The sequence below is a fragment of the Melanerpes formicivorus genome, unplaced genomic scaffold, assembly GCF_026170545.1.
Source record: "Melanerpes formicivorus ecotype bairdi unplaced genomic scaffold, bMelFor1.0.p_v2 SCAF_2948, whole genome shotgun sequence".
NCBI lineage: Eukaryota > Metazoa > Chordata > Aves > Piciformes > Picidae > Melanerpes > Melanerpes formicivorus.
In genome coordinates, this window is record NW_027145299.1 from 698 (window position 1) to 24215 (window position 23518).

General features: G+C 63.8%; 1 protein-coding gene and 1 long non-coding RNA gene across 2 annotated transcripts; one reads left to right on the forward strand and one right to left on the reverse strand.

Annotated features, from left to right (window-relative positions):
* Window positions 1-1392: 1392 nt before the first annotated feature.
* Window positions 1393-3303, forward strand: LOC137440404 (uncharacterized). Its single transcript, XR_010987126.1, has 4 exons — window positions 1393-1539; window positions 2393-2488; window positions 2595-2679; window positions 3186-3303. It is a non-coding gene; the product is annotated as an uncharacterized lncRNA (long non-coding RNA).
* A 23-nt stretch (window positions 3304-3326) lies between these two features.
* LOC137440405 (myosin-6-like) lies at window positions 3327-23113 on the reverse strand. The gene is given in 34 exon segments (XM_068136674.1): window positions 3327-4412; window positions 5362-5496; window positions 6332-6427; window positions 7821-8096; window positions 10366-10491; window positions 11176-11379; window positions 12034-12342; window positions 13043-13167; window positions 13672-13837; window positions 14331-14514; window positions 15029-15225; window positions 16199-16317; window positions 16637-16763; window positions 17225-17614; window positions 18235-18325; window positions 18413-18450; window positions 18452-18559; window positions 18659-18835; window positions 19345-19587; window positions 19670-19711; window positions 19713-19799; window positions 19902-19985; window positions 19987-20029; window positions 20146-20282; window positions 20716-20839; window positions 21549-21610; window positions 21612-21667; window positions 21926-21971; window positions 21973-22014; window positions 22134-22207; window positions 22800-22869; window positions 22871-22993; window positions 22995-23021; window positions 23023-23113. Coding segments are annotated over 34 exon segments (4236 nt in total). The 5' UTR covers window positions 23110-23113; the 3' UTR covers window positions 3327-4391.
* Window positions 23114-23518: the final 405 nt, after the last annotated feature.

The following is a 23518-nucleotide window of genomic DNA, read 5'->3' on the forward strand; positions in this document are numbered from 1 at the left end:
CTGGGGGCAGTGGGGAAGGGTCTGGGGGGTGGGGGGGGTGGGGGGGTTGGTGCCAGCCCAGGGGGTGCCCAGGGGGGCAAAAAGGGCGAGCAGGGAGCAGCCCCGGGGGGGGCAGAGGGCACAGGAGCAGGGGGCAGAAGGAGGGCACAGAAATGTGGCACAGGAGCAGGGCACAGGAGCCTGGCACAGGACAGGAGCTGGGCACAGGAGCAGGGCACAGGGGACAGGAGCCTGGCACAGGAGCAGGGCTCAGGAGCCTGGCATAGGACAGGAACAGGGCACAGGAGCTTGGCATAGGACAGGAGCAGGGCACAGGGCCCAGGAGCCGGGCACAGGGGACAGGAGCAGGGCACAGGAGCCTGGCACAGGAGCCTGGCACAGGAGCAGGGGGTTGGGCTCTGGTGCCAAGGGCCAGGAGCAGAGCAGAGGAGCTCAGGGCTGCCCCAGGGGAGGTTCAGCTGGGCCCTGGGGAACAATTTCTGCCCCTGGGGGGGGTCCAGGCCTGGCCCAGGCTGCCCTGGGGGGGTGCAGGGGGCGGGGGGGGTGGTGGTGTTGGAGCCTCCCTGCCCGCAGCTGTGGGGCTGAGGGCATCGTCGCCCCCCTGGCACCCAGGGGGCAGCTGCTGCTTGGCCCTGCCCGAGGTCTCATCCACCCCAGGCTGGTGCTGAGTGCCCAGGCTGAGCTTTGGCCTCCTCCGGGCCCCGAGCCCACCCCGGGGGCACAGGACCCTGAGCTGCCCCCCCCCCCGGGGCTGGGGCACCTCCCCGGGCAGCCTGGTGCCAGTCCCTGGGCGCCCTCCCGGTGCCCACACAAGGTCCCTTTGTCCCCGGCCCCTGGGGGCGGGGGGGTGGGGGAGGGGGAGGAGGGCAACCATGTGACCCCCCCCGCCCCCTGCCCCCCCCCACATCGCAGCCCCACAGCCTCCCATCCCCCCCCGGCCATGGGGCAGCCGGAGCCGGAGCCTCCCTTTGACCTGGGGCAGCTGCGGACCCCCAGGGGGGCTGCTGCTGGGGGCACAGCTGGTACGGGGGGGGGGGCTGGGGGGGCTCCGGGGGGGGCTGCGGTCCTCTGTGGGGTGCTATGGGGATTGGGGAGGGGGCTGGGAGGTCATTGTAGGGGGCTGTGGGACTTTAGGGGGGGCTCTGGGGGGTGCTCTAGAACTTTGGGGGGGGGTCTCCGTGGGGGCTCTGTGGGGGTCTAGGAGCACATCGTGGGGGGGCTGTGGGGTGCTGAAGGGGGGGTCGGGGGGGGGGGGCTTTATGGGGTGCTGGGAGGACACTGTGGCGCTCCGTGGGGTGCTGTGGGGGCTCCGTGGGGCGCCCCTCAGCCCCAGAGGCTGCTATGGGGCAGCCGTCCGCCCCCATCGGGTGCCCCCCCCCAGGTGCTTGTGCGGGGTGGTCGTGGGGCTGCTGGCCCCCCCCGCGCCCCCCACGCTGGCGCCGGCGCTGCTGCAGACCCTGGCGGGGGCGGCGGCTCTGGGGGGGGCTGCTGCTGAGGGACCCCCCCCGCCCTCTGCCCCGCGGCTACGCAGCCTGCCTGGTAGGTAGCCCCGCGGCGACCCCCAAGGGCTCTCTCCCCCCACGGCGTCACCCCCCCGCCAGCCCCCCCCCGGTGACCCCTTCCCGGAGCCCCCTCCCAGAGTCCCCCCCCCTGGAGCCCACTCCCGGTGTCCCCCTGCCGGTGTGTCCCCCCCTGGAGCCCCTTCCCTGAGCCCCCTCCCTGTGCCCCCCCCCTGGAGCCCCTTCCCTGAGCCCCCTCCCTGTGCCCCCCCCCTGGAGGCCCCTTCCCGGAGCCCCCTCCCAGAGTCCCTTCCCGGAGTCCCCCTCTTGGAGTCCCCTCCTGGTGTCCCCCCCCCGGAGCCCCCTCCCGGTGTTCCCTTCCCGGAGCCCCCCCCCAGTGACCCCTTCCCGGAGTCCCCTCTTGGAGTCCCCCCCCTGGAGCCCCCCCCGGTATCCCCTCCCGGAGCCGCCCCTGGTGTCCCCACCCCGAGTCCCCTCCCGATGTCCCCCCCCCGGAGCCCTCTCTTGGTGCCTCCCCCCGGAACCCCCTCCCGGTGTCCCCCCCCTTGGTGTCCCCCCCCCTGGAACCCCCTCCCGGTGTCCCCCCCTTGGTGTCCCCCCCCCCGAACCCCCTCCCGGTGTCCCCCCCTTGGTGTTCCCCCCTGGAGCCTCCTCTTGGTGTCCCCTCCAGGTCTCCCCCCACGGTGTCCCCCCCCGGAACCCCCTCCCGTAGCCCCCCCCGGTATCTCCAGGACGTCCTCGCCCCCCTCCCCCTGTCCCTCCTGCTGCCACCCCCTCGCTGTCCCCCTCCGCGGCCACCTCCTGTCCCCGCCCTGACGCCCCCCCCCCCTTGCCCCCCCCGCCCTGTCGCCCCCTCCCCTCTGCCCCCCCAGGACCTGCTCCGCGCCGTCTCCGGCTCCATCATCTTCCTCGTGGTGGCGCTGGTGGCCCTGGCGGCCTCGCGGCAGGCGCTGGCTGCCACAACCTTTGTGAGTGACCCCCACGCCCCCTCCCACCCCCCCGGGACCCCCGGAGCCCCCCAAACGCCTTCCCCCCCCCCCGACCAAGCCTCTCTGCTGCCTCTCCCCCTCCCAGACCTTCAGCCTCCTCCTCGCCTTCCTCTTCGCCTTCGACGTCTTCGTCACCTACCGCAGCAGGGTGGTCCCGGCCCTGGCACCAGGTGAGACCCCCGCGGGTGGGACCCCCCAAGAGTGAGACCCCCCAGGGGTGGGACCCTCAGGGCTGGAACCCCCCAAGAGTGAGACCCCCAGGGGTGGAACCCCCCAAGGGTGGGACCCCCAGGGATGGAACCCCCCAAGAGTGAGACCCCCGGGGTGAGACCCCCCAGGGATGGAACCCGCCAGGGGTGAGACCCCCACGGGTGGGACCCTCAGGGTTGGAGCCCCCCAGGGGTGAGACCCCCGCGGGTGAGACCCCCAGGGGTGAGCCCTCCAGGGGTGTGACCCCCAGGGGTGGGACCCTCAGGAGTGAGGCTCCCAGGAGTGAGACCCCCCAGGGATGGAACCCCCCAAGGGTGAGACCCCCAGGGAGTGAGACCCCCACAGGTGTGACCCCCCAAGGGTGAGACCCCCAGGGATGGACCCCCCCCCAGCGGTGAGACCCCCCGAGGCTGAACCCCCAGCTGCCAGCTCCCCCTCCCCCACTGCTTTTCTCCTTCTCTTCCAGACCCCGAGATGGACTCAGCCTAACCAGAGCCCCCCCCCCCCCCGCCCCCCCCCACCCAGCTCTATGGCCACATCCCACCCCCCTTCCCCCCCCCATCCCCCCCAGCCCCCAATGAAGCTCTGCCACACCTCCATGCTTCTCCTGGTCGTGTTTTGGGGGGGCTGGGGGGGGCGCAAGGGGACCTCAAGTCCCTGCTGCCAGGACAAGCCTCGGGGGCCCTGTCTTGGACAGGGGGGGGAGGGGCACTGCTGGGGGGGGCACCAGTGGGGGGGGGGGGGGGGCACTGCCGGTCGTGGGGGGGTCACTGGTGGTGGTGTGGGGGTCACTGGTGGTCATGGTGGGGTCACCACTGGAGGGGTCACTGGTGGTCGTGGTGGGGTCAGCAGTGGGGGGGATCACTGGTGGCAGTGTTGGGGTCACTGGTGGTGGTGTTGGGGTCACCACTGGTGGGGGTCACTGGTGGCACTGTTGGGGTCACTGGTGGTGGTGTGGGGGTCACCACTGGTGGGGGTCGCTGGTGGAGGTGTTGGGGTCACCATTAGTGGGGGCCACTGCTGGTCATGGTGGGGTCAGCAGTGGGGGGGGGTCACTGGTGCTGCTGTTGGGGTCACTGGTGGTGTGGGGGTCACCACTGAAGGGGTCACTGGTGGTCATGGTGGGGTCACCAGTGGTGGGGATCACTGGTGGCAGTGTTGGGGTCACTGGTGGTGGTGTGGGGGTCACCACTGGAGGGGTCACTGGTGGTGCTGTTGGGGTCACCATTAGTGGGGGCCACTGCTGGTCACAGTAAGGTCACCACTGGAGGGGGGCACTGGTGGTGGTGTTGGGGTCACTGGTGGTGGTGTGGGGGTCACCATTAGTGGGGGCCAGTGCTGGTCACAGTAAGGTCACCACTGGAGGGGGGCACTGGTGGCAGTGGGGGGTCACTGGTGGTGGTGTGGGGTCACCACTGGAGGGGTCACTGGTGGTGCTGTTGGGGTCACCATTAGTGGGGGCCACTGCTGGTCACAGTAAGGTCACCACTGGAGGGGGGCACTGGTGGCAGTGGGGGGCACTGGTGGTGGTGTGGGGATCACTGGTGGCAGTAGGGGTCACTGCTGGTCGTGGGGGGGGTCACTGGTGTCGGGGTCACCACTGGTGAGGGTCACTGGTGGCGGGGGGGGGTCACGGGTGGCACTGCTGGGGGTCGCTGGTGCCAGGTTTGGGTCATTCTTCATCATGAAGCTTCTGTGGTGGAGAAGAAGACAAAGAGGTGAAGAGGGCAGCCAGGGGGTGGCCATGGGGTGCCCATGGGGTGGCCCAGAGGTGCCCATCAGGTGGTGCCCATGAGATGCCCCTGTGCTGCCTGTGTGTTGCCCCTGTGGTGCCCATGAGGTGCCCCTGTGGTGCCCACGTGGTTCCCATCAGGTGTCCATGTGCTGCCCATGTGGTGCCCATGTGGTGCCCCTGTGCTGCCTGTGTGTTGCCCCTGTGGTGCCCATCAGGTGCCCATCAGGTGCCCGTGTGCTGCCTGTGTGGTGCCCATGAGGTGCCCCTGTGCTGCCCCTGTGGTGCCCATGAGGTGCCCCTGTGCTGCCCCTGTGCTGCCCCTGTGCTGCCCCTGTGGTGCCCATGAGGTGCCCCTGTCGTGCCCATGAGGTGCCCCTGTGCTGCCTGTGTGGTGCCCATGAGGTGCCCCTGTGCTGCCCCTGTGCTGCCCCTGTGCTGCCTGTGTGGTGCCCATGAGGTGCCCCTGTGCTGCCCCTGTGCTGCCCCTGTGCTGCCCATGAGGTGCCCATGAGGTGCCCCTGTGCTGCCTGTGTGGTGCCCATGAGGTGCCCCTGCGCTGCCCCTGCGCTGCCCCTGTGCTGCCACTGTGGTGCCCCTGTGCTGCCCCTGTGGTGCCCCTGTGCTGCCTGTGTGTTGCCCCTGTGGTGCCCGTGAGGTGCCCATGAGGTGCCCCTGTGCTGCCCCTGTGCTGCCCATCAGGTGCCCCTGTGCTGCCCCTGTGGTGCCCATGAGGTGCCCATGAGGTGCCCCTGTGCTGCCTGTGTGGTGCCCATGAGGTGCCCCTGCGCTGCCCCTGTGCTGCCCCTGTGCCGCCCCTGTGCCGCCCGTGTGGTGCCCATGAGGTGCCCCTGTGCCGCCCCTGTGCCGCCCCTGTGCCGCCCGTGCGCTGCCCGTGCGCAGGCCTCACCTTGGCGCCGATGTCTCTGCTCCTGGCTCGCAGTTTGTTGACCTGGGACTCGGCGATGTCAGCTCTCTCCTCGGCCTCATCCAGCTCGTGCTGAGCCTTCCGGAACTTGGCCAGGTTGGTGTTGGCCTGCTCCTCCTGCAGGGGCGGGGCTGGGGTGGGGCCGGGCCACACCCACACACACCCAGCTCCACACAGCGGCATCCATCCATCCATCATCCATCCATCCATCTCCACCCATCCTTCACCCATCTCCATCCATCCTTCATCCATCTCCATCCATCTCCATCCATCCATCCATTCTCCATCCATTCTCTATCCATCTCCACCCATCCTTCACCCATCTCCATCCATCCATCTCCATGCATCCATCTCCATCCTCCATCCATCCTCCACCCATCTCCACCCATCTCCACCCATCTCCACCCATCCTCCATCCATCTCCACCCATCCTCCATCCATCTCCACCCATCCTCCATCCATCTCCACCCATCTCCACCCATCTCCACCCATCCTCCACCCATCTCCACCCATCCTCCACCCATCTCCACCCATCTCCACCCATCTCCACCCATCCTCCATCCATCTCCACCCATCCTCCATCCATCTCCACCCATCTCCACCCATCCTCCATCCATCCATCTCCACCCATCCTCCATCCATCTCCATCCATCCATCTCCATCCATCCATCTCCATCCATCCATCTCCATCCATCCTCCATCCATCTCCATCCATCCTTCATCCATCCTCCATCCATCCTCCATCTATCTCCACCCATCCTTCATCCATCTCCATCCATCCATCTCCACCCATCCATCTCCATCCACCCCCATCTATCCTCCATCCATCCTCCATCCATCCTTCATTCATCTCCATCCATCCTTCATCCATCTCCATCTCCATCCATCTCCCCCCCCCCCCCCCCCAGCCTTCCCCCCCTGTCCCCCACCTTCACCCCCCCCAGCCACCCACCGCCTCCTCCGCCTGCCGCTTGTAGGCTTTGACTTTCATCTGCAGCTTGTCCACCAACTCCTGCAGCCTCAGGAGGTTCTTTTTGTCCTCCTCCGTCTGTGGGGGGCAGAGAGATGGAGCTGGAGCTCGGCCTGGAGCCCTCCTCAGCTCCTCCACCACCCTCTGGCCCCTGCCTCAGCCTCCCTCAAGGTCATGGCTGAGCTCCAGGGCTGCTTGAGGTGGCCATGGTGGGTGTGGTGTCCATGGTGGCCATGGTGGGTGTGGTGTCCATAGTAGGTGTGGTAGGTGTGGTGTCCATGGTGCCTGTGCTGGGTGTGGTGCCTGTGGTGGGCGTGGTGGGCGTGGCAGGGGCAGCAGATGTAGTGTCTGTGGTGCCCATGGTGGGTGTGGTGGGGGTGGTGTCTGTGGTGTCCATGGTGCCCATGCTGGGTGTGGTGCCCATGGTGGGTGTGGTGGGGGTGGTGTCTGTAGTGTCCATTGTGGGCGTGGCGGGGGCGGTGTCTGTGGTGTCCATGGTGCCCATGCTGGGTGTGGTGCCCATGGTGGGTGTGGTGGGGGTGGTGTCTGTGGTGTCCATGGTGGGCGTGGCAGGGGTGGTGTCTGTGGTGTCCATGGTGCCCATGCTGGGTGTGGTGCCTGCGGTGGGCATGGCAGGCGTGGCAGGGGCAGTGGATGTGGTGGCCATCCTGGGCACGGTGGGCACAGTGGGTGTGGCGGGCGTGGTGTCTGTGGTGTCCATGGTGCCCGTGCTGGGTGTGGTGCCTGTGGTGGGCATGGTGGGGGTGGTGGGGGTGGGTGTCTGTGGTGTCTGTGGTGCCCATGCTGGGTGTGGTGGGCGTGGTGGGTGTGGCAGTGGTGGTGGATGTGGCAGCCATGCTGGGTGTGGCAGGGGTGGTGTCTGTGGTGCCCATGCTGGGTGTGGTGCCTGTGGTGGGGGAGGTGTCTGTGGTGTCCATGGTGCCCATGCTGGGTGTGGTGGGCGCGGTGGGTGTGGCAGTGGTGGTGGATGTGGCAGCCATGCTGGGTGTGGCAGGGGTGGTGTCCATGCTGGGTGTGGTGGGCGTGATGGGGGTGGTGTCTGTGGTGTCTGTGGTGCCCATGCTGGGTGTGATGGGTGCGGTGGGTGTGGCAGTGGTGGTGGATGTGGCAGCCATGCTGGGTGTGGCAGGGGTGGTGTCTGTGGTGCCCATGCTGGGTGTGGTGGGCATGGCAGGCGTGGCAGGGGCGGTGGATGTGGTGCCCATGCAGGGTGTGGTGCCTGCAGTGGGCGTGTTGGGGGCAGTGTCTGTGGTGCCCGTGCTGGGTGTGGTGGGTGCGGTGGGCGTGATGGGGGCGGTGTCTGTGGTGTCTGTGGTGCCCATGCTGGGTGTGGTGGGTGTGGTAGGCATGGCAGGCGTGGCAGGGGCAGTGTCTGTGGTGCCCATGCTGGGTGTGGTGGGTGCGGTGGGCGTGGCGGGCGTGGCGGGGGCGTGGCCCCGGCGGCGCTCACCTGGTAGCTGAGCTCCTTGACCCTGCGCTCGGCCTTGCGCAGCCCCTTGACGCTCTCGGCGTTGCGCTTCTGCTCGGCCTCCAGCTCGCTCTCCAGCTCCCTCACCCTGCCCTCCAGCTTCTGCAGCTGCTTCTTGCCGCCCTTCAGGGCCAGCTGCTCCGCCTCGTCCAGCCGCAGCTGCAGGTCCTTGATGGTCTGCTCCATGTTCTTCCTCATCCTCTCCAGGTGGGCGCTGGTGTCCTGCTCCTTCTTCAGCTCCTCTGCCATCATTGCCGCCTGCCGCGGGGGGAGGGGAAGCCACCACGGGAGGAGGTCTCAGGTGGCAGGTCCCAGGCTGCCAGGGGCTGGAGGGGACCTCCAGGGACCCTTGAGTCCAACCTCCCCCTGCTGGAGAGACCTCTGGAGGTCCCCAAGTCTAAGCTCCCCCCTGCCAGAGCAGCAACACAGAGCCCAGCACAGGGCCCCCAGGAGCACCTTCAGAGGGGGCTGGGGGGGAGGGCTCCAGAGAGGGTGGTTGGGAGCGGTGCCCACAGCCAGCTGGTGGCACAGGATCAGCACAGGATGTGGGGGGCTGGAGGGGACCTCAAGGAGTCCAACTTCCCCCTGCCAGAGCAGCAGCACAGAGCCCCCAGGAGCACCTCCAGAGGGGGCTGGGAGGGCTCCAGAGAGGGTGCTTGGGAGCAGTGCCCACCACCCTCTGGTGTCCCACAGCCAATTGGTGTCCCACAGCCTGCTGGTGGCACAGGATCACGGATCCCAAGATGTGAGGGGCTGGAGAAGACCTCCAGGGACCCTTGAGTCCAACCCCCCCCTGCCAGAGCAGCACAGAGCCCAGCACAGGGCCCCCAGGAGCACCTCCAGAGGGGGCTGGGAGGGAGGCTCCGCAGCCTCTGTGGGCAGCCTGCTCCAGGGCTCTGGGAGCCTCCCAGTGCAGAAGTTCCTCCTGGTGGTGAGGAGCTTGGGATTGCCAGCAAAGCTCTGCCTGTGCCTGCCTGTCTGTCTGTCTGTCCCTCTGGCTGTGCCTGTCTGTTTCTCTTTGCCTTCCTGTCTCTGTGTCCCTGTCTGTCTGTCTCCCTGTTTGTCTCTCTGTCTGCCTGTCGTCTGTTTCTGCCTGTCTGACTGTGTCTGCTTCTCTGTCTGTCTGTTTCTTTGTCTCTGTCTGCCTGCCTGTCTGTCTGTGTGTTTCTGTCTGTCTCTCTGTCTGCCTGTGTGTCTCTCTGTCTCTCTGTCTGTCTGCCTTCCTGTCTGTCTCTCCATCTATCTCTCTGTCTACCGGCCTCACTGTCTGCCTGCCTCTGCCCCTCTCTCTCTCTGCCCCTCTCTCTCTCTGCCTCTCTCTCTCTGCCTCTCTCTCTGCCCCTCTCTCTCTCTGCCTCTCTCTCTGCCTCTCTCTCTGCCCCTCTCTCTCTCTGCCTCTCTCTCTCTGCCTCTCTCTCTGCCCCTCTCTCTCTCTGCCCCTCTCTCTCTCTGCCCCTCTCTCTCTCTGCCCCTCTCTCTCTCTGCCTCTCTCTCTCTGCCCCTCTCTCTCTCTGCCTCTCTCTCTGCCTCTCTCTCTGCCCCTCTCTCTCTCTGCCTCTCTCTCTGCCTCTCTCTCTGCCTCTCTCTCTGCCTCTCTTTCTCTGCCTCTCTCTCTGCCTCTCTCTCTTTCTGCCTCTCTCTCTGCCTCTCTCTCTGCCTCTCTCTCTGCCTCTCTCTCTGCCCCTCTCTCTCTCTGCCCCTCTCTCTCTCTGTCCCTCTCTCTCTCTGCCTCTCTCTCTGCCCCTCTCTCTCTCTGCCCCTCTCTCTCTCTGCCCCTCTCTCTCTCTGCCCCTCTCTCTCTCTGTCCCTCTCTCTCTCTGCCTCTCTCTCTGCCTCTCTCTCTGCCCCTCTCTCTCTCTGCCCCTCTCTCTCTCTGTCCCTCTCTCTCTCTGCCTCTCTCTCTGCCTCTCTCTCTGCCCCTCTCTCTCTCTGCCCCTCTCTCTCTCTGCCCCTCTCTCTCTCTGCCCCTCTCTCTCTCTGCCTCTCTTTCTGCCTCTCTCTCTGCCTCTCTCTCTGCCCCTCTCTCTCTCTGCCTCTCTCTCTCTGCCTCTCTCTCTCTGCCTCTCTCTCTCTCTGCCTCTCTCTCTCTCTGCCTCTCTCTCTCTCTGCCTCTCTCTCTCTCTGCCTCTCTCTCTCTGCCTCTCTCTCTCTCTGCCTCTCTCTCCATCTGTCTGTCTGCCTGCCTCTGCCTGTCTCTTATGTCTCTCTCTCTGTCTGCCTGCCTCTCTGCCTGTCTCTCTCTCTCTGTGTCTCTCTCTCTGTCTGCCTGTCTCTCTATCTGCCTGTCTGTCTCTCTGTCTCCCTGTCTCTCTATTTGCCTGCCTGTCTGTCTGCCTGCCTGTCTCTCTCTCTGTCCCCTCACCAAAGCCATCGATCCAGCACTGCTCCCTGCTGGCCTCTGCTCACCGCAGCTCTCCCAGCTGGACCTGGCACCGGCGACCCCTGCCCCAGGGCCTCTCTTTTGTGAGCAGAGCTCTCCCCCTCCCCCTCCCCCCCGAGCTGGGGAGGGTCCTAGCAGGGCACTCACGTCGGTGATGGCCTTCTTGGCCTTCTCCTCGGCGTTCCTGCACTCCTGGACAGCCTCCTCCACCTCTGTCTGCAGCTGGGAGATGTCAGCCTCCATCTTCTTCTTCTGGTTGATGAGGCTGGTGTTCTGCGGGGGGGGGAGCAGGGGGACCTCAGCAGCTGGCTCTGGAGCTGCTGCCCCAGCCCCTCTCCCACCCCCACAGGGCTTTAGAGACCCTTCCCCTCTCAGCTCTGCAGGCTGTGAGGCTCTCCGGAGGGAGATTCTTGGCAGCTCAAGCCAAGAGCTCACTCTGGTGACACCTCCGGGGCCTGAGCATCCCTGGGGCTTAGAATAGACCTTGGAGGTGATGGAGATGACCTCTCCTTGCAGGGGGGTGAGGTCCAGGGGGCTAGAGAGGTCCAGAGGGGTGGAGATGACCTCTCCTTGGAGGTGAGTGAGGTCCAGGAGGGGTGAAATGGTCCAAGGGGGTGGAGATGACCTCTCCATGCAGGGGGGTGAGGTCCAGGGGGTGGAGATGACCTCTCCTTGGAAGTGAGTGAGGTCCAGGAGGGATGGAATGGTCCGAAGGGTTGGAGAAGACCTCTCCTTGGGGGTGAGAGAGGTCCAGGGGGTGGAGATGACCTCTCCTTGGAGGTGAGAGAGGTCCAGGAGGGATGGAATGGTCCAAGGGGGTGGAGATGACCTCTCCTTGGAGGTGAGAGAGGTCCAGGGGGGTGGAGAGGTCCAGGGGGTGGAGAAGACCTCTCCTTGGAGGTCTGTGAGGACCATGGGGCTGGAGACAACCTCTCCATGCAGGGGGTGAGGTCTGACCTGGGAGTGGAGCAGCTGGACCCTCTCACTGGCCTCGATCAGCTCCTGCTCTGCCAGCTTCCGAGCCCTCTCCGTCTGCTCCACCACCGCGCGCAGCTCCTGCAGCTCGGCCTGCAGGAGGTTGTTCCTCCTCTCCACCATGGCCATGTTCTCCTTCAGGTCCTCACTCACCCTCACCACATCATCCAGCTGCAGCTGGGTGTCCTGGGAGGGGGGGAGAGGAAAGAGAGACAAGGGGCGGGGAGAGAGGGGTGGGGAAAGGGAGGGATGGAGAGAGAGGGAGGTGGGGAGAGGGTGGTGGGAAAAAGGTCGTGGGGAGAGGGTGGTGGGGAGGAGATGGGGAGAGGGTGGGGGAGAGAAGGTAGTGGGGAGAAGGTGTCGGGGAGAGGGTGGTAGGGAGAAGGAGGTGGGGAGAGAGGGGTGAAAAGAGATGGTGGTGGAGAGAAGGTAGTGGGGAGAAGGTGGTGGGGAGGAAGAGATGGGGAGAAGGATATGGGGAGAGGGGGTTGGGAAGAGAGGATGGTGGAGATGAAGAGAAGGTAGTAGAGAGAGAGGGTGGTGGGGAGAGGGTGATGGGGAGAGGGAGTTGAGCACAGGGTGATTGGGAGATAGTGTTGATCAGAGGGTGGTGGGGAGAGGGTGATGGGGAGAGGGAGTTGATCAGAGGGTGGTGGGCAGAGGGTGATGGGGAGAGGGAGTTGAGCAGAGGGTGGTGAGGAGAGGGAGTTGAGCAGAGGGAGTTGAGCAGAGGGTGGTGGGGAGAGGGAGTTGATCAGAGGGAGTTGATCAGAGGGAGTTGACCTCCCCCCCGTTGCCCCCCGGGGCGGGCAGGAGCTCCGCCTGGTCTCCCCTGGGTACCTTGAGCAGCCCCTGCAGGCCCTTGAGCTGCTTCTGGGCCTCGGCGGCGGCGCGGTGCGCGTGGCCCAGCTGGATCTCCATCTCGTTCAGGTCTCCTTCCATCTTCTTCTTCAGCCTCAGGGCCTCGTTGCGGCTCCTGGTCTCGGCGTCCAGCGAGGCCTGCAGGGAGTCCACCACCCGCAGGTGGTTGCGCTTGGCCTGCTCCATCTCCTCCTCCTTCTCCGCCAGCTTCCGCTCCTGCTCCGCCTTCGCCTGGTTGAACTCCAGCTGCGCCCTCAGGATCTTCCCTTCCTCGTGCTCCAGCGAGGCCTTGGGGGAGGGCAGCACAGGGGCATCAGCATCATCATCACCATCATCATCATCATCACCATCATTATCATCCTCCTCATCCTCCTCCTCATCATCCTCCTCATCATCCTCCTTCTCCTCACAGAGTTGGCATCATCATCATCATGATCATCACCACCACAGAGTCATCCTCACAGAGGCATCATCATTGTCATCATCATCATCAATCATCATCATCATCATCATCATCCTCACAGAGTCATCTCCTGGAGCTCTGGGTCCAGGTCTGGAGCCCCTGGCACAGGAAGGCTCTGGAGGTGCTGGAAGGTGTCCAGAGAAGGGCCACAAGGATCAGCCCTGGTCACCTCCACCCCAACTTGGTCACCTTCACCCCCACCTGGTCACCTCCATCCTCACCTGGTTGCCTCCATCCCCCTGGTCACCTCAATTCCCCCCTGGTCACCTCCACCCCAACCTGGTCACCTCCATCCTCACCTGTTCACCTCCATCTTCACCTGGACACCTCTATCCCCCCATGGTCACCTCCATCCCCCCATGGTCACCTCCATTCCCACCTCTCCTCTATCCTTCCAGGGGGCTGGGAACTGGCTGAGCCTTGAGCTCCCTTCCAGCCCAAACAATTCCCTGGTTCTATCTTGAGGACCATGCAGAAGAGCAGGAGGAGGTTGTGGGGGCCAGGGAGAGCCAGGTCTGAGCTCACCTCAGCCTCCTCCAGGGCAGCTTGGAGCTCCAGCTTCTCGGCGTCCAGCTGCTTGCGAACCTTCTCCAGCTCGTGGATGGTCTTGTGGCTGGCACCCAGCTGCTCAGTCAGGTCTGAGATCTCCTCTGCCCCGGGGAGGGCACAGCACAGCAGGGGGAAGGTGGCAGGGAAGCACGAGGTGGGCACGGGGAGGAGCAAGAACCACCAGGAGGAGAAGGAAGAGGACCTCAGTCTCACCCTGGAGGACTTCAGTCTCATCCTGGAGGACTTCAGTCTGAAGGACCTCAGTCACACCTTGGAGGATCTCAATCTCAACTTAGAGGATCTCAGTCTCACCCTGGAGGACTTCAGTCTCACCTTGGAGGATCTCAGTCTCAACTTAGAGGATCTCAGTCTTACCCTGGAGAACCTCAGTCTCACCTTGGAGGGCCCAAGTCTCACCTTGGGGGACCTCATTCATACTTTGGAGGACCTAAGTCTCGCCTTGGGGGACCTCAGTCTCACCCTGGAGGACCTCAGTCTCCCTTGAAGGATCTAAGTCTCACCTTGAAGGACCTCAGTCTCACCTTGGACAACCTAAGTCTCACCCTGGAGGCCTTCAGTCTCCCCTTGGAGGCCCTGGTCCTCACCTTGGAGGTTCTTGTTCTCCCTCTTGAAGGTCTCCAGGTGCTCCAGGGACTCCTCGTAGGCATTCTTCAGCTTGAAGAGCTCTGTGCTGAGGCCCCTGGCCTCCTTCTGCGAGGCCTCCAGCTCCGTCTGCGACTCCTCGAACTTCTGCTTCCACTCAGCCACCACCTGGGGGCAGGCACCTGGTCACCTCCACCCCCCATGGTCACCTCCATCCTCACCTGGTCACCTCCACCACCACCTGGTCACCTCCATCCCCCCAGTCCTCTCCATCCCCACCTGTCCTCCAGCCCCTCCTGGTCACCTCCGTCCCCACCTGGTCACCTCCAGCCCCATCTGGTCACTTCCACCACCACCTGGTCACCTCCACCCCCCATGGTCACCTCCACTACTACCTGGTCACCTCCATCCTCACCTGGTCACCTCCATCCCCACCTGGTCACCTCCATCCCCACCTGTCCCCCATCCTCACCTGGTCACCTCCATCCCCTCCTGGTCACCTCCATCCCCTCCTGGTCACCTCCATCCCTACCTGTCCTCCATCCCCACCTGGTCACCTCCATCCCCACCTGTCCTCCATCCCCACCTGGTCACCTCCATCCCCACCTGTCCCCCATCCCCACCTCTCCCACCTCCTCCTGCCCCATCTCCTGCTCCCCACCTTGTCGAAGTTCCTCTGCTTCTTGTCCAGGGCAGCAGCAGCAGCGTTGGACCTCTCCACGTCGGCCATGAGGTCCTCGATCTCGTTCTGCAGCCTGTGTTTGGTCTTCTCCAGGGAGGAGCACTTGGCATTGACAGCCTCCACGGCCTCCTCGGCCTCCTGCAGCCTCTGGGCCAGCTTCTTCCTGACCCCCACCAAGACACCACCCAGCCCTGCTCAGCCCTGGCCCAAGAAGGTCGACCCAAACCTTCTTCAAGCCAGACTTTGGCCAAGGCTCTGCTGTGCCCTCTCCAGGGCCCTCTACCTTCTCCACTCTTCCCTGCCCTGTAGGAGCTGCTCCACCACCACCTACATGGTGCTGGGATCTCCTCCACCCTCCTCAGAGGTCCATCCTCATGGGCCAGGAACTGCCCAAGTCCCCATCCCCATCTAGGTTGCCCTTGGGCTTGGAGGACCTCATGGAGTTGCCACCTTGGGGCCAGGTCTGTCCCACCCCAGCTCTGTCCTGAAGGACCTCATGGAGGTCCCACCCTGGGGCCAGGTCTGTCCCACCCCAGCTCTGTCCTGAAGGACCTCATGGAGGTCTCACCTTGGGCCCAGGTCTATCCCACCTCAGCTCTGCCCTGGAGGACCTCATGGAGGTCCCACCCTGGGCCCAGGTCTGTCCCCCCTCACCTCCAGGGGGGGAGGTGACTCACTTGGCCTCCTCCAGCTCCTCGGTGCGCTGGATGGCGTCGGTCTCGTACTTGGTCCTCCACTGAGCCACCTCAGAGTTGGCCTTGGAGAGGGAGCGCTGGAGCTCGGCCTTGGCCTCGGTCTCCTCCTCGTACTGCTCCCGCAGCAGGTCGCAGTCGTGCCGGGCGGACTGCAGGGCGTGGGCCAGGGCGTTCTTGGCCTGGGAGGGTCAGCAGAAGGTTGGCACTGTTGGCTCCATGCCACCCCGAGGTCCTTCAAACCAGTCAGGGCTGCTCTTTGGCACCCCCCACCCAACAAGACCTTCTGGAGGGCAACCCAACCCAATCCAACCACCTCCAACTCAACCCAACCCAACCTAAACCAACCCAATCCAACCACCTCCAACTCAACTCAACCCAACTGCTTCCAACCCAACCCAACCCAACCTAAACCAACCCAACCCAACCTAATCCAACCACCTCCAACTCAACCCAACCCAACTGCTTCCAACCCAACTCAACTGCCTCCAGCTCAACCCAACCCAACCTAAACCAACCCAACCCAACCCAATCCAATCCAACCACCTCCAGCTCAACCCAACCCAACCTAAACCAACCCAACCCAACCCAATCCAACCACCTCCAACCCAACCCAACCCAACCACCTCCAGCTCAACCCAACCCAACCTAAACCAACCCAACCCAATCCAACCACCTCCAACCCAACCCAACCCAACCACCTCCAACTCAACCCAACCCAACTGCTTCCAACCCAACCCAACCACCTCCAACTCAACCCAACCCAACTGCTTCCAACCCAACCCAGCTGCCTCCAGCTCAACCCAACCCAACTGCTTCCAATCCAACCCAATCCAACCCAATCCAACCTCAGTCTCACCTTGGACAACCTAAGTCTCACCTTGGAGGACTTCAGTCTCCCCTTGGAAGCCCTGGTTCTCACCTTGTTCTCTCTTGTTCTCTCTCCTGAAGGTCTCCAACCCAACCAACTGCCTCCAACTCAACTCAACCCAACCCAACTGCCTCCACCTCAACCCAACCCAACCCAGCTGCCTCCAACCCCAACCATCCTGCGCAACTCCTTCTCACAGAGGCTGATGGAGACTGAAGGAGACTTTGTCTTGTGGCCTTCTGGAGACCTCCTCCTGCTCCTCCCAACCACCTGATGAGCCTCACCTTTATCTCCTCCTCCAGCTGCCTCTTCAGGTCCTCCATCTGCTGGGTGTAAGACTGCTTGCCCCTGGTGAGCTGCGAGATGAGAGCCTCCTTCTCCTCCAGCTGGCGACTCAGCTCCCCTGCAGAGGGCCAGGAGGTCTTTAGGGGTGGGGTGGAGAGGTGAAGGGGTGGGGTGGAAGGGCTCAGGTGTGGGGCAGGGGGGCTCACGTGTGGGGCAGAGGGTTCAGGTGTGGAGAGGTGCAGGGGGCTCAGGTGTGGAGCAGGGGGGGCTCAGGTGCGGGGCAGGGGGCTCAGGTGTGGGGCAGAGAGGTTCAGGTGTGGGGCAGGGGGGCTCAGGCATGGGGCAGGGGGCTCAGGCGTGGGGCAGGGGGCTCAGGTGTGGGGCAGGGGGCTCAGGTGTGCGGCAGGGGGCTCAGGTGTGGGGCAGGGGGCTCGTACCGTTCTCGGTCTGCAGCTTGGCCCGCTGGGTGTTGGTGTCGTTGAGCACTCTCTGGGTCTCCTCCAGCTTGGCTCTGTGCTCCGCTGCTTGGTCCTCCATGGTGCGAGAGACCTTCTCCATCCCCACCTGCAGCAGCCCAGGGGCAGCAGCAGCTTGGTGGCCAGTCTGGAGCTCAGATCTCCTCCTTCTCTTCCTCCTCCTCCTCCTCCTCCTCTTCCTCCTCCTTCTCCCCCCTCCTCCTCTTCTTTCTCCCCCCTCCTCCTCTTCCTTCTCCTTCTCCTCCTCCTTCTCCTCCCTCCTTCTCCTCCCTCCTTCTCCTCCCTCCTTCTCCTCCCTCCTTCTCCTCCCTCCTTCTCCTCCCTCCTTCTCCTCCCTCCTTCTCCTCCCTCCTTCTCCTTCCTCCTCCTCCTTCCTCCTCCGCCTTCCTCCTCCACCTTCCTCCTCCTCCTTCCTCCGCCTTCCTCCGCCCTTCCTTCCGCCTCCTTCCTCCTCCTTCCTTCCGCCTCCTTCCTCCTCCTTCCTTCCTCCTCCTTCTTTCCTCCTCCTTCCTTCCTCCTCCTTCCTTCCTCCTCCCTCCTCCTCCCTACCTTGGCCTTGATCAGCTGCTCCATGTTGGCGCTGAGGTCATCCAGCTCCAGCTTGAGTTCGCTCTTCTCCTTCTCCAGCTTCTGCTTCACCCTCTGGAGGTTGTCCAGCTGCTCTCCCAGCTCGGCCACGCTGTCGGCGTGCTTCTTGCGCAGGGCGGCGGCGGTGGCCTCGTGCTGCAGGGTGGCCTCCTCCAGGTCCCTCCTCATCTTCTGGAACTCGGCCTCCCTCTTCTTGTTGAGCTCCAGCTGCACCGAGGTGGCTCCGCCGGCCTCCTCCAGCCGCTCGCTGATCTCCTCCAGCTCCCTGGAGAGCTCCGAGCGCAGCTTCTCCACCTTGGCCCTGCCGGTGCGCTCGGCCTCCAGCTCCTCCTCCAGCTCCTCGATCCTGGCCTGGGCCACCAGGAGCCTTCCCCTCAGCCTCTGACCTACCCAGGCTGACCACTCAACCCAGCCCAACCCAACCCATCCCATCCCATCCCAACCCATCCCAACTGCTTCCATCCCATCCCAACCCATCCCATCCCATCCCAACCCGATGCAACCCATCCCATCCCAACCCAACCCAACCCATCCCAACTGCTTCCATCCCATCCCAACCCAACCCATCCCAAAACCAACTGCTTCCAACCCAACCCAACCCAACTGCCCTCCAACTCAACCCAACCCTCCCCAACCCAATTGCTTCTAAACCAACCCAACTGCTTCCAACCCAACCTAACCCAACCTAACTGCTTTCAACTCAACCCAACCCAACCCAACCCAATTCAACTGCTTCCAATCCAACCCACACCCATCCCAACCCATCCCAACCCAACCACCTGGAGACTTCAACTCAATTCAGGCCAACCAGATGGAGAATCTTTAGCTCAACCCAACCAGCTGGAGACTCTTCAACCCATCCCAACCCAGGTCACTGGAGGGGTCTTCAGCTCAACCCAACCCAACCAGCTTCATCTCAACCCACCAAGACCATGGAGCCATCAGCCCAGCCCCACCAGGTGATGCCTCACCTGCAGCTCCTTCAGCTTCTTTTGGAGCTGCAGGGCCAGGGCCTGCTCGTCCTCGATCTTGCTGTTCTGCTGGTGGATCTCAAACTCTTTCCTGCAGGGGAAGGTGGAGAGCTCTGAGGTCTCCTTCTGCCCCCCCCCCCCAGGCTGGGTCACACCAGGCCAGGAGGTGCAGCCTCACTTTTTCAGCTTCTCCTCCAGCTGCTGCTTGTCGTTCTCCCAGGTCCATGATGTTCTCCTGGGACAGCTTCAAGTCACCTTCCAGCTTCCTCTTGGCCCTTTCCAGGTCCATCCTGATCTTCTTCTCCTGTTCCAGGGAGCCTTCAAGCTGTGTGGGAGCACAGAAATGAGGAGAAGCCCCAGGCTGTCCCCCTCTGCCCCAGGAAGCTCCTGGGCAGCAGCCCTGGTGGGCTCTGTCCATCCTCTCATCATCTGTCTGCTGCTCCAGCTTGACTTTGGCCTTGGTCAAGGTGTTGACCTTGTCCTCTTCTGCCTGCAGGTCATCCAAGGTTTGCTGGTGGGCTTCCTGCAGGGCCTTCTTCTCCTTTGTCAGCTTGGCAATGTTCTCATCCAGCCCAGCCATCTCCTCTGTCAGGTTCTTGACCTGCAGGAGGACAAACACCAGGCCCACAGCTGGATGGAGAGCTTGGCCTTGGCCAGTGAGATCCCTTCAGTGCAGGAGATGTCAAAGGGCCCAACTCAGCTGGCTTAGCTCTTCAGCCCAACCCACCTTGAGCCTTCTCAGCCCAACCAACCTTGAGACTTCTCAACCCACCTTGAGCCTTCTCAGCCCCAACCCACCTTGAGCCTTCTCAGACCCAACCAACCTTGAGCCTTCTCAACCTACCTTGAGTCTTCTTAACCCAACCAACCTTGAGTCTTCCCAACCCACCTTGAGCCCTTCTCAACCCAACCCACCTTGAGTCTTCTCAGCCTACCTTGAGTCTTCTCAGCCCAACCCACCTTGAGCCTTCTCAACCTACCTTGAGTCTTCTTAATCTAACCAACCTTGAGTCTTCCCAACCCACCTTGAGTCTTCTCAACCCCACCCCATCTAGGCCAAGCTGACCCAAGCCTCCTCACCTCGAGGCCAAGGCCCCTCCTGGCCCTCACCTTGTTCTCAGTTGCATGTTTCTCCTTCTCCACCTTGGCCAGGGTCAGCTCGAGGTCGTCGATGTCCTTCTTGAGCTCTGAGCACTCATCCTCCAGCTTCCTCTTCTTGGCTGTCAGCTCAGCATTCATCTCCTCCTCATCCTCCAGCCTCTCTGTCAGCTCCTTCACCTTGGCCTCCAGCTGGATCTTGTTCTTGATCAGCTGGTCGCAGCGCTCCTCGGCGTCGTTCAGGTTGTCCTGCTCCTGTGGTGGGGGTGCTCAGGTGAGGCTGGCTGCTGCCCACCCCCCTTGAGATGTTGTTTTGGGGGGAGACCACCTCACTCACAGCCTGCACTTGGAGCTGGAGGTCATTCTTCTCCTGCAGCAATGGACACCATCTTCTCTTCCAGCTCCTTCCGCCGCCCCTCCGACTTCTCCAGGGCCTCCTTCAGCCTCCCAAACTCCTCCTTCATGTTCTGCTCAGGAGACCACCGGGGGAGGGGTGACCTTCCCTCCCTCCTCCACCTCCCTGCTTGGCCCCAAGCCCTCCCCCCCCCACCTCCTGGCCCTCCTCCCACCTGCATCTCCTTCTCGGTCTCGGCGCTCTTCAGCAAGGGTTTGATCTTGAAGTAGAGCTTCATCCAGGGCCAGTTCTTCACCCCCCATGAAGGCTCTGATGTTCCACTGGATCACCAGCAGGGCGTCCCTGCCACCCAAGGGGGACACAGATGGCACCAACCCACGGGGCTGGAGGTGCTTCCCTCCAGGGGGGGGAAGGTCCTGGTGCTGTGCCCTCCCCCCACCCCCCGGGGGGGTCCTCACCGGCGCTCCAGGATCTTCTTGAACTCGATGCGCATCAGCTGGCCCCGGGCCTGGGCCTGGATCCTGGTGATGATCCGAGACAGCCTCTCGTCCCTCATCTCCTCCAGCAGCCCCAGCAGCCCAGCCTTGAAGAAGACCTGGGGGAGGAGCAAGAGGAGAAGGATGGCTTGGGCAGGGGGGAAGGTGGAGAGGTGGATGGTTGGCACTGGGGAGTCCTTCTGGGTGGTTGGAGCAGGAGGTTGGAGGATGGGAAGGTGGAGAGGAGGGTGGTGAGACCATCAAGTCCACAACACCTCCTGGGTGGTTGGAGCAGGAGGATGGGAAGGTGGAGAGGTGGGTGGTGAGACCATCAACTCCACAACACCTCCTGGGTGACCTCAAGAGTAAGGGGACTCTGGGATCCACCTGATGGTGACCATGAGGTCCATGAGAGCTTGTGCCTGGTGGGACCACGAGGCCCCTCCTGACCTCAGCAAGAGTCTGGGATCCACCTGATGGTGCCCAGGAGGTGCAGGTGGGGCTGGTGGCTGGCTGGGGGCCCCCTGGGGGGCAGTGCCCAGGTGCCCTCACCTTGGTGTGCCCAAACTTGTACTGGTTGTGGTCGATGTCGATGGAGCCCAGCAGCTTCTCGGCGCCCTTGCGGCTGTCGATGAACTGCCCCTCGGGGATGGCCGCGGGGTTCAGGATGCGGTACCTGGAAGGTAGAGGAGAGGGAGAGGGAGAGGAGAGGGAGAGGAGAGTTAGAGGAGAGGGAGAGGGAAAGGAGATGACAGGGAGAGGGAAACGAGAGGGAGAGGGAGGGGGAGAGGAGAGGGAGAGGGAGGGGAGAGGAGAGGGGAGAAGGAGAGGGAGAGTTAGAGGAGAGGGAGAGGGAAAGGAGATGACAGGGAGAGGGAAATGAGAGGGAGAGGGAGGGGAGAGGAGAGGGAGAGGGAGGGAAGAGGAGAGGGAGGGGGAGAGGAGATGGAGAGGAGAGGGAGAGGTTCTCAGCCACTCTGCCCCCCAGCCTGTGGCACTGCCTGGGGTTGCTGTGGCCAAAGGGCAGCCCCTGGCACTGGGACCTGCTCAGTGCCATCCTCTTGGCCTCTGCCCACCTGCCCCAGGTCCCTCTGCAGAGCTCCAACAGCTCAAACTCCTGCCCCCAGCTTGGTGCCAGCTGCAAACCTGCTGCTGAGGGACTCCATCCCCTCCTCCAGATCATCGATGAAGATATTGATCAGGATGGTGATCACTGGGGGGACCCCACTGGTGCCTGGCTGCCAGCTGGCAGTGCCAACCATTCCCCACCACTCTCTGGGGCTCTGCCCTCCAGCCAGGTCAGTCCCAGCTCAGCCTGGCTGGGGGTTGTCCACCCTCCTCCTCCTCCTCCCCCCCCAGGCCCTTCCTCCTCTTCCTCCTCCCACCTCTGGCGGAAGTCTCCGTAGAGGATGCGGTTGGGGAAGCCTTTGCGGCAGATGCGGATCCCCCTCCAGGACTCCGTTGCAGCGCAGCTGGTGCATGACCAGGGGGTTGTCCATCACCCCTGGGGGGCAGGGGGGAGGAGGGTGGGGGTCAAGAACAGTCACCCCCATGACCACCAAGGTCCTTTCCACCCCCCAACCCTTCACCCAACCCCAACCCTTCACCCAACCCCAACCCTTCACCCAAGCTCTCACCCAACCTCAAGCCCTCACCCAACCTCAAGCCCTCACCCAACCCCAGTCCTTCACCCAAGCTCAACCCTTCACCCAACCCCAAGCTTTCCCCCTTCACCCAAGCCTTCCCTCAAGCCTTCCCTCACCCGGAGCCTTGCGCTCGTTGGGGACGAGGCAGCGCACGAAGTGGGGGGTGAGTGGTCTTGAGGTTGGCCATCAGCTTGTTGAGGTTCTCCTGGGGAGAGAGAGAGAGAAGAGGCTGAGAGATGGAGCAGCAGCGTGGAGAGCCCAAGGAGCTGCAGGGGGTCGGCCCCCTGCCCGCCCCACGGCTGCTGCCCCGCGCCGGTTGCTCACTCGGTGCACGGCTGAGACGGTCTGGAAGGAGGAACCTTTCTTCTTGGCTCCTTTCCCCTTCCCTCCATCACCACCTGGGGGAGAGGTTGGGGTTGGAGTGAGGCAGGAGAGGAGGCCACTCTGGGGGGTAGTTGTGTTCCTCCATCCACAGATCACCAACCACCAATCAACCACCAACCAACTGCCCACAGGTCAGAGAACCATCTCCCCACTCACCATCTCCCCACCAACCATCTCCCCACCTCCCCACTCACCACCTCCCCACTCACCACCTCCCCACTCACCATCTCCCCATCTCCCCACCCACCACCTCCCCAGTCACCATCTCCCCTACCACCCATCTCCCCACTCACCATCTCCCCACTCGCCTCCTCCCCACTCACCACCCCCAGATCCCTCACCCACCACCTCCCCACCCATCACCTCCCCACTCACCATCTCCCCATCTCCCCACTCACCATCTCCCCACTCACCACCCCCCAGATCCCTCACCCACCACCTCCCCCATCAACCATCTCCCCACCCATCACCTCCCTACCCACCTCTTTCCCACTCACCATCTCCCCACTCACCACCCCCCAGATCCCTCATTCACCATCTCCCCACTCACTACCTCCCCACCAACCCCCCCCAGATCCCCTCCCCACCTCCCCCCGGGCCCCGCACCCGCGTCGGCGCCGGCGTAGTTGGAGAAGAGGCTGGCCAGGAGCTTGAGGCCTGACTTCTGGTAGAGCCCCCACCACGGTCTCGTTCAGGGGGTCCTTGTTCTTCTCCAGCCAGCCCAGGATGTTGTAGTCGACGGTGCCGGCGTAGTGCGTGAGGGAGAAGTGAGCCTCGGCCTTGCCCTTCACGTTCCGCGGGCTTCCCGAAGTTCCCGGACTTGCCCAGGGTGGTTGTCGTACAGCTTGGCCTTGAAGGTCATGTCCGAGGCCTTGGGGAACATGCACTCCTCCTCCAGGATGGACATGATGCCCATGGGCTGCCCGGGGTGGGGGGAAGGAGAGGACGCCCTGAGAAGGAGGACGCCCAGAGGGAGCCCAGGAGGCAGCCCCGGGGAGCGGCGGCTGGGAGGCTTCTCCCCACCTGGGAGCTCCCAGAGAGCTTCAGCTAGGAGGCTTCTCCCCCAGGAGGTCCCCCTGGGAGCACCCAGATAACTCTCCCCAGAGAGATTCAGCTGGGAGGCTTCTCCCCCCTGGGAGCTCCCAGATAGCTCTCCCCGGAGAGCCTCAGCTGGGAGGCTTCTCCCCCTCTGGGAGCTCCCAGAGAGCTCTCCCCAGGGAGCTTCAGCTGGGAGGCTTCTCCCCCTGGAGGTTCTGAGGGAGGTGGAACCTTCTCCCCAGAGAGCTTCAGCTGGAAGGGTTCTCGTCCTGGGAGAGGTGGATGGA